General features: G+C 48.1%; 1 protein-coding gene across 1 annotated transcript; it reads right to left on the reverse strand.

The window, feature by feature from the left end:
* Positions 1-19209: 19209 nt before the first annotated feature.
* EI90DRAFT_3136779 (uncharacterized protein) lies at positions 19210-19942 on the reverse strand (the record flags this gene model as incomplete). Its single annotated transcript, XM_039064814.1, has 4 exons — positions 19210-19552; positions 19612-19667; positions 19710-19826; positions 19889-19942. The coding sequence occupies 4 exons, from the start codon at positions 19940-19942 to the stop codon at positions 19210-19212; spliced, it is 570 nt and encodes a 189-aa protein (XP_038908263.1).
* Positions 19943-20659: the final 717 nt, after the last annotated feature.

Below are 20659 nucleotides of genomic sequence, written 5' to 3' on the forward strand. Positions count from 1 at the left end.
TGCATGAGAGGCTAGGATTGCCAAGTCAGGGTAATAGTGTCAGGGGTGTCCCAGCTACCCTTCTAGGTCTCATTCAAAGGTCTGGCAGGTTTGAGATTGGCACATATCGACCTCAATCAAGAAGCAGCAAAGTTGAAAAGAACTCACCAAGCATAAAAAAACTGTAAGGTTGGTAATGATGGGTAGTATCTACCCAAAGCATGTAGCTCACTCATGTGGGTTTCCTGGTTCCCAGTCTGTCAAGAATATATGCTGTAATAAGCTGTAATTTCAACAGGGGAGTAGTTAGGCTTAAGAGCCTTTCTACACCCTGCACCACTTTATTTACATGTATGAATGTACACCAAAGTTGGCATATACATGTGCATGCTATTACAATAACTTAGTCAAATTACATGTATATACAAGATTACTTTAATGAACAAAAAAGGGAAAAGCATGCACAGCCTATCCAGGCCTTACAACCAGCAATACAAGGCAATGTAGCATTGGTGCAAAGCACAATGAGATGTCAACTCAAGTGAATGAAGTGAAGGGAGCCTGGTGCTGTAGGGTTGGTAAAAACACAACACTACCACAACACAGAAGTGGATAAAACAGTCAGATGCAAATAAAACTGCCTATGAATTGATCTGGTTGACCACTCCCCTGTGAGCACCCATTTATGTAAATGTGGTATACTATTAGATATTCCAGACAGGCATTCAGTCAAAGCCAGCACCCTCATTACATAATGTGCATGTCAATCAATGCTACCAACCAGTAATTCTTCAGTACAATCTTATCCCAATGAAAATCTGTCATTGTTTGAGCCTCACTGGTCAGTTGCATTCATGCACCACAATCACCCCCCCCCCCCTTGTATCCACTGTGCTACCTGCAGTCATACCCAAAGCTGATAATAATAACTTAGGGGTGTCATGGTTCAGTTTGGTTGAGAACCACAATAATAATGTTGTGGTTATTTCACTTAGTTTCTCTTCAATCTGTGCTCTATTTCACACCACATGACTGTGGAGTTGTCCTTTAGTGTTACTACTAGGTGTATTAACACTAAAGTGCAACTCAGGAAGTGCCTATTAGCTGGGTTATAATAAGTAAATCTGAACCAAACTGAACCACAGTTTGGTTCTGGAACAGTTCAAACAAGTTTGTATTACTAGCTGTTGTAATCAATTTACAAATGCTTGGGAGTGTATCATTATTATATGAATGCATCCACAACATTACATTTCCATAGGGTCAAATTCTTTGCAGTTGCAGTTGCAGTTTGGTTTTAGAACCAGTTTGCAATATCATCATAGAACCAGGGCACACCCCTACTAGTTATGCATGCTGTGCTACCTGAGTGCTCACTTAAGTCAACTGCCAACATGACTGTTGTTTCACCTTGAGACCAACTAGCATGTTGTCTGTAGACTGTGGTTGACTGTCTTGGCCAATTTCAACCCTTGTGGAATATTCATGACATACCAAGTGTTATAGAATGGACCTAGAATCTTATGGTTCATGACTATAGACAATGAATTCACCACCATACTTCTCTGTCAAACCCCATGCCAAGCTTTCCCAGTGGGTTTTGGTGCTGGCTGGGGGATTTGTTGAGTTTCAAGGGATTTCCCTTAACCATTTATATTAGATAGTTGCAAGTCATATGACATGTAAGGCAACTGCTGAAAGATTTTTTCCTTATTGAATACATAGCCTACAAACCCTTGTATCCTGATTGTACCTGCCACTCAACTGTGTCATCACCTGTGACCATATCTGTAACCCTGGAGTCATGTCCACATCCTCATTCCTACTCTCCATGACAAAACCGCAGCAAGGAGGCCATTCCCATTCCCAACCTCTCACTACCTGTTCCCACCAGCCCACTGGGTGGTTGAGTGGTCACTCCCATCCATCCAGTAGCTCCCTATCAGGAGCTATGGCCTATCCCACCTCCTTAGGAGAGGGATATGGTCCAGGCAGCTCCAGGATGCCTGGCCATGCACCTGTGGGTCCAACTTCCCATGGTCACCCATTACTGTGCACTGGTCAACCAACCCATTTTCCCCACTACCAGTATGCTCCCATGAGTGCAATTGGCAGCCTCATGTACCTGGCCATTGGAACCAGACCTGACATTGTCTATGCTGTTGGTCTCCTGAGTCGCTTCAACTCCTAAGAGCCCAGGGAAGGTACATTGGAATGCAGTTCAATGGGTGTTTAGATACCTTAAGGCAACTTTGTTGAAGTTGTGCATTTATTTCCTTTCAATCTTTGCTCTATATGAGTCACATGACTACTGAGTCAGACTTTACTGTTTCTACTACTTGTATAAACACTAAAGTCTTCCTCAGAGGTGCCATAACCTGAGTTACAACAGACTTCTGACTTCTGTCTCGAGTTTGGGCCATCATCTCCAGGGAGAGTCACTGTCATATCCATCCCCGGCCATCGACTTCCGGTTCCTCCAATCCCTCCGGTCCAACTCCATTCCTCCCTCACTAACCTCGGAGCCCCTGTATTCCGCAATCCTCTCGGTACCCCTCGATGGTCACCACCCCCTCATTCCAATTTATTACCTACGCCTCCCTAAGTACAGAGCCCCGAGGACTTCCGGACAGCTCCGACGTCCGCTAGCGCACCCCCGCCTCCGCTGGGCAATACACTCGCCTGCCCTGCAGAGCCCACCTTCGGGCCTATCCCTCCTTTCCGTTTCTGGGTTAACGCCTGCCTTTCCGCTAACCCCGCGAACCGACTCGTCGGTAATATTCAGTCGGCTAATGCTTAAACCCTGTTAGCTCCACTCCGTTCGGCTCCGCCAATTGCGGACCCATCCCCGCTGTAACCATATATATATCCCACTTGTACATAGGTTACACCCCAGTAGTAAAATCAACTAGAGTTACCCCCCCTAGGTTCTAATTGCCAGTCAGTAAGTTAGGGCACAGACGTGTCACTAGGCACAGCGCTCTTGGCAGAAGTTGCTGAGGCCGAAGCCCTCCATTATGGAGACATTCCCTCGTCTCGAATCTGGTCTCTGACAGTATTTTACTACTCCCTGACTAGTACACGTCTTGTATGGCACCAAAAGTCCTTCGCACTCGTTCGCAACTACGCACATTAGTCCCCAACTCCACTTTGCCTTCCCCAGAACCCTCTCAGCCTGGTCCTAGTCGATTGGCGAGAAACCCAGTTGAGTTTCGAAGCTTTTCTAACCTTGAAACCCCTCTCCCATCGACTCCGATCATGCGCCCCGTTAGGAATCGATCACCAGTTGCAGACTCCGACTTCGGAGACACCACGGAACAACCCATAGATCCCGTCCACTTCTTTGGACTCGGTTCCAAGGTCCCCGACTTCGTCGACCCTCCTCCTGCTGATCCTCCCATCCCCACTGTCCCAACCACTGACGATGCCGAACCCACCTCCAACGTGGCCATTACACAATTGGCCCAAGCCATTGCCAGTCTGGCTCGTCACACCGGACGACGACGACGACGACCATCTTCTGCTCTCCGGACCAAGGTCCGCGAACCCGAACAGTTCAACGGAAAGGATCCCCGAGAACTCCGAGTATTCTTGGTCCAATGCGAGCTCAATTTCCAGGACCGTCCCCTCGCTTTCGCTAGTGACCGCGCTAAAGTCATATTTGCGCAGTCCTACCTCAAGGGAATGGCCCTCGATTGGTTCGAGCTGGACCTGTTATTCGACCAAAATTCCACGCTTCGTCCGTGATGGATGAATGACTATCAAGAGTTCATTAATGAACTTCAAACTAACTTCGGCCCTCACGATCCTGTGGGCGACGCCGAGGTTCAACTGATGACACTGGACATGAAGGATGGGCACCACATCAATAAATACGTCGTCGAGTTCAATTGACATGCCTCTCAACTTCACGGTTACGGAGAAGCCGCGCTTCGTCGTTTCTTCTACAACGGATTGCCGGAACGTATCAAGGATGATATTGCCAGAGTAGGTAAACCCTCTACTCTCTCTGAGCTTCGCACCCTTTCCCAAACTCTCGACGTGCGCTATTGGGAGCGTAAATCGGAAGTTACACGTCACGCGAAACCTTCTTCCTCTAACGTTTTCGACAAGTCCACCGCCGCTTCTCGTTCCGACCCCGTCCCTTCCTCCTCCTCTTTCAACTCCGCTTCCGGTAGTAGGCCTCCGAAGGACAATAAGAAGTCCGAGGCCAGCTCCGTTAAACCGGACCTCTCTTCTAAACTCGGAGACAACGGCAAGCTCACGCCACAAGAGCATAAGCGTCGTCTCGACAAGAAACTTTGTATGTTCTGCGGTCAGTCTGGCCATATGATCAAGGATTGTCCCAAGTCTTCTTCTCGCGCCTCTAAGGCCTGTTCAGCCCAGACCGAGGAGCAAGGATCCGCTTCTGCAGAAGCAAAAAATTAGTCTGCACCCCCGTGGACTCCGCACGGACCGGGGGTTGCGATCCTTCCTTCCGTGCGCTCAAAGAAGTGCGTTTAAACACGTCTTCCATTTCCAACTTATCCTCCCTCCACATTCCTGTTTCCTTTTCTCTTTCAAATGGTCTATTTTCTCCTTTCAATGTTGACCCTTCGGGCAATGTTCTACCCATTGTAGATAGTGTTGCTGATGTACCACTCTCTCCTCCGCCCCCTCCGACTACTTCCATAGATCGATCCACCTCTCTCCGCTTCTCTTCTTCTTCTCCTCCTGTTGCTCCTCCGTCCAATAGTAGGACACAAAATAAACTTTTCTGCTCCTATGAGAACGTACCCGCACTCGTAGATTCTGGGTCTTCGGACTGCTTCATCGACGACACCTTCGTAAAAAAGCTGGCCTTGAAGACATACCAGATCAAACCCCTACAACTACGCCTATTCGACGGTAGCACAAATTCGATCATAACCCGTGCCGTTGATATTCCCCTCCGCTTCGCTTCCGGAAACATCACCCCCATGACCTTTTTTGTCACATCACTGGATGGATCATGTTCCCTAGTCCTAGGACACAACTGGCTTACCCGCTACTGTTACGGATACGGAGTCTCCAACGACCATATCCGTTGCATGGTCAAAGACTTCCCCTCTCTATCGCTCCTCCCCTCTTTCTCCTTTCCGTCCTCTATCCCGCTACCCTATCCTCCTTACCCGTTCTACCCCTTTCCCCCCCCTCGTGCAAAGCTTTCCCCATTGGGGTTTTGGTGCTGGCCGAGGTTGTTTGTGTTTCGCGGGATTTCCCGCGACCTTACCATTTGTAGATAGTCACGCGTCATGTACGGAAACCGCCGAAGGTGGTTCCCGCTAACTAAACAACTGCACTACAACTGCTTCGTGTACCGTCTTCTGTAACAACCCTCCCTGTGACTCAACTGAACTCGTGTGACTGTACAACTCTCAATATGTCTTATAAGTCTGGGTATATCGAGTCCTCTAACGGCCCTCGCCGCGAGAACTCGAGGTCGAGAGTCGAAGACTCTCGACATGTGTATCGTCCTATTGAATCTGTACCCTATGGTTCTTCATCACTACGCTCTCCCTCCAGTACTCAACATACGACATCCCATCACGATCATAGTGATCGCGAACTCTATGAGGCCCCCTCACCCGCGATGCCGGCACGTTCGCTACGCGAACGCCAAGTAGCCGCCCATCCGCCGTCTGTTACTTCCTTTGCCAGTCAACATGTGTCCCCGCCAACGGTACGTTCCCTTTGGGAACGCCAAGTCACCGAAGGCCCTAATAGTCAGTCCTCATTGCACGCCTATGATATCAACCCGCCACCGGTACGTTCGCACTGCGAACGCCAAGTACCCGATGGCAACTACACGAGGTTCTCGTCCATCCCGCAAGTCGTAACCTCGCACACGGTACGCTCCATTGAGGAGCGCCAAGTACCCGTGGCTGGCCCATCTGTCCTGGTATCTCCGACTACATATCATCAACCCCTTAATAGCTCACTACATCACCCATCACGATCGATGGGAATTCGATCGTCCACTCCCGGGCAAGACTCATCGATTACACTTCCAGTTATGGTACAAACTATACATGACCCTCGTCATCCCACTATAAGAACGGATCGAGGAATGGGGAATTTCCCCCATCCCCGTAACAGCTACAATCCGTTGATTGACTGGGTCTCAAGCAGTATCACGTTCCGAACTTCCGAACCTACCAAGACAGTCACTCCGAGCTCTCCCCCGTCGTCTCTGGCAACACTGCCATCGTCCGACATCCAACCATCTGATGTTTTGCCAGCACTTCAGTCACAGGCTGTTACTCCTCCATTACCATCTATCGAGTTCGTCAGCCGTTCCGCATTCGCAAAGGCTTGCTGACTTGAAGGATTGGTATCCTTCAGCCTAACCATCCCTTCCGAGGAAAGCCGCTTGAGGGCTGCCTCATCCCACACCGATTCCGTCGACCTCTTGGCCGTTCCGAAGGAGTATCACGAGTTCGCGGATGTGTTCAGTAAGAGCAAAGCCTCGACGCTGGCACTGCACCGTGAGCACGACCTAAAGATCGACCTTGAGGAAGGCACCTCCCCACCCTTGGGTACCATGTACTCTCTCTCTCCTTTGGAACTCGAGGCCCTCCGGGCGTTCTTAGACGAACACCTGGCCTCCGGTTTCATTCGTCCCGCTACTTCCGCTCACACGGCACCGGTCCTCTTCGTCCGCAAGAAGGACGGATCCCTCCGTCTTTGCGTCGACTTCCAAGGGCTGAACAAGATCACCAAAAAGGATCGCTACCCACTTCCCCGCATCTCCGACCTCCTTGACGCACCTAGCTGTGCCACAGTCTATACCAGACTCAACCTCCGGCATGCTTACCACCTGGTTCGCATTGCAGCAGGTGACGAATGGAAGACTTCCTTCCGCACGCGCTATGGTTCCTATGAGTGGCTTGTCATGCCATTCGGTCTCACGAATGCACCTGCGGCTTTCCAGCGATTCGTCAACACGATCTTTGCCGACCTCTTGGACGTTTCTGTGGTAGTCTACCTAGACGACATCCTTACCTACTCGAAAGACATGGCTTCACATCAGGAGCATGTCCGAGAAGTTCTTAAGAGACTCCGCAAACACGGCCTATACACCAATCCGAAGAAATGCGAGTTCCATACGGACACTACGGAATATCTCGGTTACTGCCTCTCTCCTTCCGGACTCACCATGTCCATCGAGAAAGTCAAAGCCGTCCAAGATTGGCCTGAGCCCCGTAAAGTCAAGGATGTCCAATCCTTCCTTGGCTTCGCTAACTTCTATCGGCGTTTCATTCACCAATACTCCGACATTGTGGTCTCCTTGACACGCCTCACGCGTAAAGGAGCCCCCTGGCTATTCTCCGACGATTGTCGCGCTGCTTTCAACACCTTGAAAGAGGCCTTCACTTCCGCTCCTATCCTCACACATTGGCTACCCGACGCCCCCCTCATTGTAGAAACCGACGCCTCCGATTACGCGATCTCCAGAATCCTTTCCATTCGCTGTGATGATGGAGAAATTTGCCCCGTCGCTTTCTGCTCAAGAACACTCTCGGCACCGGAGCTCAATTACGACACCCATGACAAGGAACTGCTCGCCATTCATGATGCGTTCCGATCATGGCGTCATTACCTCGAAGGTTCAGGAACCCCAATCAACGTCGTCACCGACCACAAGAACCTCGAGTATTTCTCCACCACCAAACTCTTGACCTGGTGGCAAGCCCGCTGGTCAGAGTTCCTCTCCCAATTCCACTTGACAGTCCGATTCCGTCCTGGAAGACTCGGAGTTAAACCAGATGCGTTGACAAGACGCTGGGACGTCTATCCCAAAGAAGGGGATATGGACTACGCTCGCGTCAATCCGCAGAACTTCCGACCGGTCTTCACTTTGGAGCAGCTCACTGCGTCCTTACGAGCTACGTTCCTAGCTGCCACAGTAATCCGAGCAGCCATACTCGTCGACACAGAGGCTCTTCATCGAGACATCCTAACCTCCCTCTCCTCCGACACCTCAATCTCTTCTCATCTCGCTTCCCCCAACCTCCCCAACTCCCACTGGTCCGTTGATGCCGAAGGCCTCTTAAGGCTGGACAATCGCATTTACATGCCGGATTCTAACGATCTCCATCTTCGCATTTTGTGAGACAAACATGACCACCAACTTTCCGGACACTTCGGGCAAAACCGGACTCTGGATCTAGTGCGTCGTGAGTATACCTGGCCGGGCATCCGTAACTTCATCAAGAGTTACATATCCTCCTGCACTTCTTGTGCCCGCGCCAAGGTCCCCCGTCATAAGCCTTATGGCTTACTCAAACAACTCCCCATCCCCGAACGTCCTTGGAACTCCATCTCCATGGATTTTATCGAACAGCTACCCTCCTCTTCCGGATTCACTTCCATCTTGGTCGTCGTGGACCGCCTGTCCAAACAGTGCATTTTTATCCCTACCCACGATACCATCACCTCTCCGGAACTGGCCAAGCTTTTCCTCCTCCATGTGTTCTCCAAGCACGGAGTTCCATCCCACGTCACCTCCGACAGGGGTCCGGAGTTTGTCTCTCATTTCTTCCGTTCACTTGGTAAGGCCCTCGACATCCGCCTCCACTTCACCTCCGGTTATCACCTGGAAGGAGACAGTCAGACCGAACGGATGAACCAGACGCTCGAGCAGTACCTGCGCATTTACAGTAACTACCAGCAGGACAATTGGTCCGAACTCCTGCCTCTCGCAGAGTTCGCATACAACAACGCTCCGAATGCCACCACGGGCGTCTCCCCGTTCTTCGCCAACAAAGGCTACCATCTGAACATCACTGTTCACCCGGAGCGAGACCTGACATCAGTACGCGCCCAAGAGTACTCCGTCGATCTCGACTCCCTCCACCACTTCCTTCGTGAGGAAATGCATCTCGCTCAGATCCGTTATCAGGGCCTGGCAGACTCTCGTCGGAGCCCTGCCCCAGCTTTCGAAGTAGGAACCTCGGTCTATGTGAAGGCCAAGTACTTCTGTTCCACTCGACCTTCCAAAAAGCTCTCCGAGAAAAACCTCGGCCCATTCGAGATCATCGCCCGCGTTGGAACCCACTCCCTCACTCTCCGCCTGCCGGAAAACATGCGAGCCATTCACCTGGTATTCCATGTCTCGCAGATTGAACCATCCATCCCGAACACCATTCCGAACCGCCACCAGCCACCTCCGCCTCCTGTAGAAATTGAAGGCGAGATGGAGTTCGAGATCGAGGAGATACTCGACTCCAAGATCGACCGACGTAGATGCAACAAGTTGCTCTACTTGGTCAAGTGGCTAGGCTATGAAGGGACCGACGAGGAGACACAATGGCTCCTTGCTGGTGAACTCGATCACGCCTCTGACCTCGTCGAAGCGTTCCACTCTCGGTATCCAGCGAAGCCTGGACCCGAAGCTCCTTAGGAACCCCGACTCCTCTCCCATTTCTCCTTTCCCCTCCGCTCCTCACTTCCGTTTTCATTTTTATTTCCTCATTTGCTTTTCTTCCTGTAAGTGCAGCCCCCCTCGTCTTACTAATTCTGGGCCTTCAAGGGTTCAGGCCTAAGAAGGGGATACTGTCATATCCATCCCCGGCCATCGACTTCCGGTTCCTCCGATCCCTCCGGTCCAACTCCGTTCCTCCCTCACTAACCTCGGAGCCCCCGTATTCCGCAATCCTCTCGGTACCCCTCGATGGTCACCACCCCCTCATTCCAATTTATTACCTACGCCTCCCTAAGTACGGAGCCCCGAGGACTTCCGGACAGCTCCGACGTCCGCTAGCGCACCCCCGCCTCCGCTGGGCAATACACTCGCCTGCCCTGCAGAGCCCACCTTCGGGCCTATCCCTCCTTTCCATTTCTGGGTTAACACCTGCCTTTCCGCTAACCCCACGAACCGACTCGTCGGTAATATTCAGTCGGCTAATGCTTAAACCCTGTTAGCTCCGCTCCGTTCGGCTCCACCAATTGCGGACCCGTCCCCGCTGTAACCATATATATATCCCACTTGTACATAGGTTACACCCCAGTAGTAAAATCAACTAGAGTTACCCCCCCTAGGTTCTAATTGCCAGTCAGTAAGTTAGGGCACGGATGTGTCACTAGGCACAGCGCTCTTGGCAGAAGTCGCTGAGGCTGAAGCCCTCCATTATGGAGACATTCCCTCGTCTCGAATCTGGTCTCTGACAGTCACTCTCTCTGTGTTCTCTGACTCTGACTTATTGTAACTCAGCTGGTGGCACACCCTGAGTTGGACTTTAGTGTTTATACAGATAGTAGAAACAGTAAAGGACAACTCTGGTGTCATGTGATGCTTATAGAACACAGATTGAAAGGAAAAAGACAAAGGAATAAGAAACTACAACATGACTATGCTGGGGACACTGCAAAGGCACTCTCAACTTCAGGGTATGCCTCATTTGTTGGTGCCTCATGTGTCAGTTGGTCCAGTAGATGTCAAGATGTTGTTGCCAAGTCCACCACTGAGGCTAAACTCTATGCTGCAAATGCTGGAGCTGTCAGAGACCAGGTTCGGGACAAACGACAACATCCCTGTGAACAGAGGGCTTCAGCCTCAGCAACTTATGCCAGGAGCGCTGTGCCTAGTAACACATCTGTGCCCTAATTTATGGACTGGAGGGAACTCTCAAAGAGGGGGAAAACTCTAGTTGATTTTATCACTGAGGTGTAACATATCTACAGGTTAGGTATATATATAGTTACAGAGGGAGTCTAGACAGCAGGCCTGTAAATGGCAGGGGCTGGGTGGAGTGGACCTAACTGAGTTACGGGTTAGCTGACTGAGTATTACCAATGACTTGGGTTATGGGGTTTAATGGATTAGCAGGTTATGACCCAGAAGCGGAAAGGAGTGATCAGCCCAAAGGTAGACTTGCAGGGCAGGCAACTAAATTGCCCAGTAGAGGCAGGGGTGTGCTTGTGGACGTTGTAACAGGTCTATCACCTAGACTTGAGACAGAGAAAGGGGGAGGGTGGTAGTGATTGTGTATGTGGTGGGAGGTCCAGGTTTTTGGTCCTGGGGCGCTGTAGGAGGGTGTCAGGGCAATAGCCCTGAACCCCGAGCCATATGTAATTAAAGATACATATAGTCATGTGGGTAAGCAGCAACCTCCGGTTAACTGCTTACACACCATTGTATCACTTACAGCTCTGTGTGCTGAGCTACCCACTGAGACCTCACAGAGGGCACAGCAAGTACCACACAAACAAGGCAAGAAACACGTTTTTTCGAGGCTCCAATGAGCACCCTCAAGCCTCCGACACATTCACAATGCCCATGGCACATTTCCACATTTTTTCCAATTTTTTCCATGCTTTTTTCTCAAGACTCATATTGCCACTTCCCCAAAATTCATGGTTATCTTCCCCCATATCTCCACCAATTTTCCACCAATTCACACGATTTTGAGCTTGAAGGACAGCGACGGATCAGGAGAAGAGGATGGAATGACGGGACGGGAGGTAGGGAGACAGATACGCGGTGGAGAAGCGAGATTAATGGTTGATATTGACCTTATGGGCCTCAATTATTGATTTTATTGTTACCATGTGGACACTTTTTTTTGCCTTATTGTTTCTAGTTCTCAACATTCTTCCTGTTTCCATTGCCACCATCCATCGGCTATTTTCCTTGGTTTTTGTTCTGATTTCCCCTTTTTTTCTATATATACACCCAGTTTGTGTTGTACTTACAGTTGTTGGACCCCTCTTCTGTGCTACAAAGACTGTGGTGTTGAGAAACCCTTCCACACGTTTAAAGAGCTTAGTTTGACTCCCTGACAACTGTCCAAGAAGGACCAGGGTGAGTTCTGAGTTTAAGAGAATTTATTAGTATCATGCACTTGCACCGGGACCATGTGCAGCCTTACCGGTAGAAAGATTTTCTTTGCCCCCCCTTTTTCTTTTCTTGTTTGCTGCTGGGTTACATCCCTAGCATGCTTACAGCACTACCAGGTCTGCTAGAACCTCAACTAAACACTCACCTACACCTCTCTTGGACATCAAGGCTGAGGGTTATGAGTGGAGGGGTCTTAGACATTAGCAACAAGCTCAGGGGGGGCATTGGGGTCATGGATGGCATCTTTGCCACTTGGATGTAACTTCTGCACAGGTCTATTCAGTACTCACTTGTTATGTACAAGGTATTTTTCTATTTTATATGAACTGGAAATGAAATGAATGGAATGGGGAAATGCAAACAGGCTGATGTAAATAAGGAATGTCCAATTAGGAACAGAGAAACTGTCATATCCCGGAATCCCGACCCCGCGCACTCCCACCACACCACACCTTCCTAACAACTTCACCATCTCCTACACCATGCCTTCCTACTCCCCAAGTCACCTTCCCTCCTGACTGTCTCAGCTCCGGTCTGGTTGCGACACACCGAACCTAGGCCACTCCCATCCCGGAAGCTCGGTCCTGAGTCGGAACATTCGGAGACCCCAGATTTGCTCCGATACCCCAACGGATCTCCGATATCCCGTGACATGCCCTTAAACCCTTCCTCCACCCATTTCATTTATTTGAGTCACCTAACATCCCTCGGATACGCAACTCCACTTTCGGAGCTACCCGCATCCTTCAGTGATCTCCCTCACGTTATCACTTATTAGTCACCTTCCATTCTTAGCATGACTACCTTTTTTACTACCATTCAGTCGGCTAACCCCCTTTACCCATTTGTCTTCCCCATTCATTTTCCAGCCTCCAACTCTGCCCTCCTTGGCCCGACACCTCGGTTCCCCGTTTTAGATATCGTTTGGGACCTTTCGGTACCTCTCGGTATCATTCGGTACCTTTCGGTGTTGTCCCATTGGTCATTTCGGACTTTGACTAAGTCCTCCCCATTCTCCTTTATAAATACCTGTAGATTAGAACCTGTAGTTCCTCAGTTCTAATCTCGACTAAAATGCCACCCAAAGTCCCTCTGAGTGAATCCTGTCCCTGTTCTACAAGACACCTCAGACATAAGAAATACAAGGACTAACTGAGACGTAACGGAGGCACAGCGCTCCCTCCGAGTCGCTGAGGCCGTGTCCTTCTTAGAGCCTCTTGTACCATCCAGCAGAACCGGGCTCCCTGAGAAGCTTCGGTTCACTACCGGAGCCCTCGGACCCCCCTCTAGTTGAGCCCCGCCTGCATTCGGACTCATGCATTTACCCCTCTCCTGACTCGGGTTTTTGACAGAAACAATAAAAGAAATATGAATGAATAGGGAAATTGTGACAATGGGTCCGAAATGGAAATTATAAAAGTTAACTCCACAACACTTTGCCACAGCACCCACCTATCCTCCCATCAGCAACCTCCTCATCTCCAGCTTTCCAATGAACCCTTGTTTGTCCCAATTGGTGCAGTAGTTCCTGAGATATGGCCATTGACAGGTGCTGTCAAGACCACATGAGGCTCTACACTGTGCTGAACCATCCAAGTATGGGATTTCCACTCTGGGAAATGCTCCATGGGTGAAGGGGGAAGGTAGAGCATCACCAATGGGTAGAAAACCAGCTGGGTTTAATGTGTGGTTATGGAGGTCTGGGGAGGGGGTGAAATTGGCAGTGTCATGGGAAATTGACTTGGGCTGTCAGGAATGATGGGGAAAATATGGAAAAATAAGGAATGGGTGTATGGTGTGTTAGATAGTGAGAGAATGAGCATTGGAAGTGTCAACAGGTATGTGGTGTGTGTTGGTGGGCAAATTCTGCAGAATCTGACTTTTTGCAGTGCACAGACTTGGCCCCACAACAACGTTGGAGCTGTCCAGAGGCCTTCAGGGTTCTGTACTTAGGGAGGTGTAGGCAATATATTGAAATGAGGGGGTGGTGACCATCGGGGGAGTTGGAGGGGATTGTGGAAACTGGAGGCTCCAAGGTTAGTGATGAAGGAGCGGAGGCAATCTGGAGGGACCGGAGGTGGTGGAAGGTGATGGCTGTGGATGGATATGACAGGAGCCTCAGATGGAACATGGATGACCCTCACTTACTGGAAGAACTTGGTATTGTATCTCAGCAGGACACCTTAGTCTGAGTTGCACTTTAGTGTTATTACAATAGTAAGAACAGTAAAGAGCAACTTGGCAGTCACATGACACTATATGGACCACAGATTGAATAGAAAATGAAGAGAAATAACTACAGCACATCAGGCTGTTGGGTGAGCGATAGAAACAATTCAAGCACATTGAAGTGCATTCAAGCATTTGAGACACCATAAGTGGACTTCAACTTTTCCAAAACATCTTTGGGGTCATCCAGCCCAGCAATGACAGGTTTTAGAGCAAATTCCACACTTCTCCTGATCAGACCAAGTGCCTTCTCTTTGGCAAGAGCAGCTTCATGGGCTTTTTAAGCTGGCAGTGTGACTGTGCCATTGATAATGCCCCAGTAGCTTTTTTTGCACAACAAATCAGCAATTTCAGTGTACCAGGCATGAAAATTTGCAGGATTGAGCTTAACAATGGAGTCTGAGGTGGTTTCAGATGACATGGAAAGCAGGATGTGATGTGGGGTGGGATAAGCGAAGTGACCAGCATCTAAGGGTGACAATGATAGTGCATCAAGCATAGTATGTGGTGTACAAGTCTCAAATCAGAGGGTGTTAAGAGAGAAGTTTTGACCACTGGCACTTAAAGTGGGTGGTTCAAATAACAGCATAATCAATGTTGGGACTGTGGCCAACAGAGTGATGCAATCGCAATGAAACTGAGGGACAAGCATGTGCGCAGTGCAGCTGATGTCGTATATGAGTTTCAAAGCGATGCATGAAGAAACCAAGCCACAGGAGTAATGCTTAGAGCAAGTTTTGCAGAGCATTGAAGAAATCAAAAAATAGTGGTGTTTTTGGAGTTCTTCAAGCCAGAGGGCTCATAACCTATTATAACCCAGCTAATAGGTGCTTCCTGAGTTGGATTTTAGTGTTAATACACCTAGTAGTAACAGTAAAGGACAACTCCACCATCATGTGACATGAAATAGAGTGCAGATTGAAGAGAAACTAAGTGAAATAACCACAACATTCTTCTGTATCCCTCATTGAGTAAGAACACGATGAGTTATCATTGTATACAGTCTCAGGGACTCATTGTTCCCTGTTGGCAAAGAAAGAGGGGGTGAAAAACTTGACTGTGGGAATATAATTTTAAGCATCCTTGAAGCAATTCCCATATTGGGAAAATTAGCACCAGAGGCGGCCCTTGATGGGCCTTATTACTAGTGCCAGCCAATTAGCCCTCTTTAGGGGCTTATTATGAGGTGACTTGATTGTGCCTTGGGCAGGGGGAGTCAGGAACCAACTTCCCTTACTCAATTCTTCTACTTCCTTGACTCCCTGTAATATAAGGTAGTCATCCAGGGTGGCTAATTTGTCACAATTGGAGAGTGGCTCCCAAGTGAGGTCACTGAGACTCCATTTGACATGTAGCCACAGGCTATCACCTGTGTCCCAGGCATGGTCCAGGAAATCCTGGACCTGGTATTCTCTTTTGGGGTTGATCCTGAAGTTGCAGAAGACCTGGGCTACCTGTCTGGGGAATAACAATGAATCATTTGGCTTGTGTGGAGCCAAACAGGAGACATGGAATCAGGGGTGAATGTGTAGTAACTCAAGTTAGCACCCCTGGGGCAGTCTGGAGTAGACTTGGGCCTAGATACAATAAGTAAAAAGGATAAAGCTGACTCCAAAGTCACATGACTATCTATAGAGTGAAGATTGAAATGAAAAGAGACAACTAAAACTACAACAGGGAGGAAGGTGAATTATGGATTAGGAGGTCCCTCACAAATTTGCCAGAAACCAGCTGCTTAAATCATTCCTGTCCAATGTGGCAAAAGCATCTATGCCAGAGTTCAGGGGACAGAGAGGTGGACATTTTGAGAGCTGCAGCTTGAACAACTGTCGATCCATCCAGTGAGGTTATATTCTCATCAGAAACTGAAGCTTGGAACAGTACTTGACTGTTTAGAGTAAAGTCCATGGTTGATTTCCTGATGACAACTTCGAAATTCTTGCTTCAAGTAAGTGTGAGGACAAAGAGGAGGTTGTTGGCAAGGAGAAGGACATGGAGAACATTGTATTGTAACTCAGCTGGTGGCACACCCTGAGTTGGTCTTTAGTGTTTATTATAGTAGAAACAATAAAGAACCACTCAGTAGTCACATGGCTATCTATAAAGCAAAGATTGAAAGAAATAACCCACAACACAAAACACAACACATTGCTGAACTCAATGGGTTGCAGGGATTGTCCATTTTTAACAGGATTGAAGACAATTGAACCAACACCAATGGCATAGACCAGATTATTGTCAGCAAGATGAACTGGGATCTTGGAAGACTTATACTCAGAGAACCAGTGGCGATTTGGTGTCATATGAGCTGTTGCACCAGTGTCTGCAATCCAGAAATCAGGGCCTGAGTAGGGTGGATAGAGCACTTTCACTAGCATTACCAGCAAATTTTATCAATTCACCAGTGGCATAGGAGTGGCCAAGAAAATACAACGATTGTTGCCAAAGTGACCATGGTAATCAGAAGATGGGGACAGAGCATGTTAAGAAAGTTTTGGACAAATCCAATGATTATATGAAGTGGCAGGGGAAAGGTTTTGTCAGAGGTGCCAAATTCGAAGTTGTAGCTCTGGGAATCAAGCAATCAATGCAAGAACTGAACAGAGAGTGTCATGCCAATGTTGGTTTGTTTCAAAGTGATTGTGAAGTATTGGGGGCACAGACAAGACTTTTAGTGTTGTGGCCCCAAAAAAATCAAAAAACAGAGTTTAAGGCCCTAAAAGCAGGGCAATCAGTGCAAGACTTGGGCACTTGGTAGCTTGTTAAGCAAAGTACATGGTGTATTTGTTATGCAGTGATTGTCACAAAGAAGAGGGCAGAAAAAGAGTTTTTTGGTGTTGTGGCCCAAAATTTCGAAGTTGTGGCCCCAAAAGTGAAAGAATCAGTGTGAAGTCGAGAGCACGCGGGGGAAGTTGGGTGTAGTATGATATCAGTGTATTTGAGGCAGTTGTATTATAACCCAGCTACTAGGTGCTTCCTTGTTATAAAAATGGGGCCTAATTGGCCCATTTCTATAGCATTCGGGTGCAGGAGAGGGCCATGACATTGAGAAGATGTTACAATTAATGTAACAGATGTTGTAACAGTGGTGTTTACAATAACATGGACATCGGGTGTTTTGGGTGATAATAGTTGGTTAGGTTGTTAATATATACATGTCACATGATAATATACTGTACAGAGGCCATAAGAGGCTAAAAATGGGAATTTCCCATTTCCATAACATTCCTGAGTCAGACTTTAGTGTTAATACACCTAGTAGTAACAGTAAAGGATGACTCTGCAGTCATGTGACATGAAATAGAGCACAGATTGAAGAGAAACTAAGTGAAATAACCACAGAAAGGGCAGCCATAGCAAGCTCATCTTCTGAGTCATCTTCTGGCTCATCAGCATCAGCCTCAGAGTCAGAGTTGACACCAGGAGTTGGCTCTCTAGCCTCCCACTTGCTCACAGGTGGGGAAGGAGATGGGTTTACCTTCCACCACTCACCTGGAGGTTTTCCAGCATTGGAGCAAGTTGTTCTGTGCAAAGTTGAAGGGCCAGATGAAGAGGAGGGTGGTGCAGGAGAGGGTGAGGGCAATGGAGAAGCAGGGAGAAATGGGGATGGAGAGGGGGAAGTGTTGAAGTTATGCATTTGTTTCCTTCTCTTTCTATTCAATCTTCACTCCATATGAGTCACATGACTACTGAGTCAGACTTTACTGTTTCTACTACTTGTATAAACACTAAAGTCATCCTCAGAGGTGCCATAACCTGAGTTACAACAGGAAGGGGCAGGAGAAGGTGGTGCAGGAGGGACAGTGTCAGAGGAGAAAGTGTCAAAGGAATCATCAGTGTCAGGGAGAGGAGTGAAGCGATTGCTGTCTCCCCCTGCCTTTGGCACTGGAAACAGGTGTGTAGGAATGTAGGGACCGATAGAAGAATCAGATTTGTTTCCAGGCATGGATTGTTCATCAAAGGTCACATCTCTTGAGATAAAAGTCTATGGATCATAAACTTTCCAACCTTTGAAGTCTGGTGGGTACCCAATGAAAATTCCATGACAAGTCTTTGACTCAAAACTTTTCTGTTTGTCCTTCTGCACATGAATGTAGGCTTGACATCCAAAAACACGGAAGTGAGAGACAGAAGGTTTATGATTAAACCAAGCCTCATAAGGAGTGACTCCATCAAGTGCTGATGAAGGAGAGTGATTTAGAGTGTGAACAAAGACACCTAAAGCATCTCCCCAGAAGGAACCAGGCACAGATGCTTCATGCAGCATAGAGGTGATACCTTCATCCAGAATCCAGTTTGTCCTCTCTGCAACTCCATTCTGCTGTGGAGTAGCAGTGGTGGTATCCTCCCTCACAATCCCATGTTCCTTAAGAAAATGATCCATCCTTTCCTATGTATTCACTGCCCTCAGTGCCTTCAAAGTAAACCCAGTTTGTGTTTCAGCAAAGGGTGAAGTCATCAATGAAAGTGATCCAGTACTGGTGTTGCTGAGGGGTTTGGACAGACACAGGGCCATGCACATCAGAGTGGACAAGTTCCAAAGGCCTACTACATCTGTTTGAGGCACTCTGGGGGAATGAGAAGCAATGTTGCTTGCCAGCCAAGCAATGCTCACAGATATCTGGGAGGGGAGTGGAGAGAGAAGATTTTCCAATGTCCAAGTTCTTTACCAGTGAACCAGAGATGAGTTGTTTAAGTTGATTTCTTCCAATATGACAGAAGTGATGATGCCATAGTTCAGGGGATGAGGGAGTGGCCCTCAAGGCAGCTTGAACAACAGTGGATCCATCCAATAGGGCACTATTGTCCTCAGACATTGAAGCCTCAAACAACAGCTGGGAGTTAAGAGTAAATCTCATAGTTGACTTCCTGATGTTAACTTCAAAATTGTGCTTTCTTGTTAGGGTGAGGACAGATAGAAGATTGTTGGCAAGTAAAGGAACATGTAACACATTGGAGAATTGGATTTGATGCAAGCATTTCCCATTTTTTACCGGTGTAAAAACAACTGAACCCAAACTGGCAGCATATATGACATTGTTATCAGCTAGATGTACAGGGACTCTGACAGCAGTATAGTCCTTAAACCATTCACGATGAGGAGTCATGTGAGAGGTTGCACCTGTGTCTGCAATCCAAAGTCAGGAGCTGGAGGGAGTGGAGAGAGCACTTGCATTGCCTGCAAACTCAGCCAGAGAATCCCTGTCATTTGCCTGATTAGCCTGAGCCTTAGCCTGTTTCATCTTCCGACAGTTCCTTGTTGTATGGCCCTTGGCATCACAAAAGTGGCATTCACAATTTGATTTGGGATTGGGATTGGAAGAAGGAACAGGATGGGGAGGGGTGGAAGTGTTGAGAGCAGCAATTGACAATGATTCTGCCCTAGTCTCTTCAGCAGTGACCAGGGCAGCTTCAACATCTCCAGGGGTGAGGGTAGGCTTGGTAAGAAGGGTCTCAGTGAGGGTGGAATAGGCAGGGGTGGCACTGATGAGGACAGAGGTGAAAAGTATTATAACTCAGCAGATAGCACAGTCTGAGTTGACTTTAATGTTATTACAGAAGTAAGAACAGTAAAGAGCGACTTGGCAGTCACATGACACTAAGTAGAGCATAGATTGAATAGAAAATGAAGAGAAATAACCACAACAAAAAGTTCTGCATCAAAAGTGGAGACTTCATATTTGTCTGGCCTAGCATTGACAAAGGCCCTCTGTGCATCTCTAATCCGTGAAATCACAGCAGGAATCGTTTCATCTGGCTGTTGGGTGATAGACAGGAAAGATTTGAGTGCATTGAACCATGTCCCAGTGTTTGAAACACCATAAGCTTCTCCAGAACCAATTGGGGATCCTCCAGATCAAGAATGTCAGCCATTAAGGCTGGTTCAACACTCCAGTGTATTAAACCCAGCGCTTTCTCCTTTTCCAGGACCATTTCATAGGATTTCTCAGCAGGGAGAGTGACAGTACCATGTATGTGTAGTAACTCAGGTGAGCAGTCCTGGGGCAGTCTGGAGTAGACGTTAGCCTAGATACAATAAGTAGAAAGGATAAAGTCAACTCCAAAGTCACATGACTATCTATAGAGTGAAGATTGAAACAAAAGAGACAACTCAAACTACAACAGTATGATACCCCAGTAGCCTTTTTCATGCAAGAGAGTGTGAATTTCAGCATACCAGGCATGGTAATTGGAAGGATTGAGCTTGGGGATTGAATCAGAGGTGGTTTCAGAGGGCATGGTGGAAAGAATGGTGTAGAATGTGGGGTTAACGACATTACAATGCACTTGGCACTGACATGTGGTAGAGTAGTTGACAAAGAATGATGTGTATGCATTTCGGATCGACACAGTGTAGCAGACGTAAATGTGTGAGTTTAATGCCACATATACTTTGATGTTGAATGCAGGAACAAGAATGTCATGAGGTGCTTGGCACTAATGTGTGGTAGAGTTGTTGATGAGGGATAATGTGTGCATGTTTCAGAGCGATTGGAACAGTATGGCAGGCATAATTGAGGAGCTTGTGTCAGGGGATGATCCCTGGGTCCCCATGACCCCTCTCTATGGCCCACAGCCTAGCCTGTAACA

Source organism: Cantharellus anzutake, assembly GCF_015039405.1.
Source record: "Cantharellus anzutake strain C23 chromosome Unknown EI90scaffold_170, whole genome shotgun sequence".
NCBI classification, from domain to species: domain Eukaryota; kingdom Fungi; phylum Basidiomycota; class Agaricomycetes; order Cantharellales; family Hydnaceae; genus Cantharellus; species Cantharellus anzutake.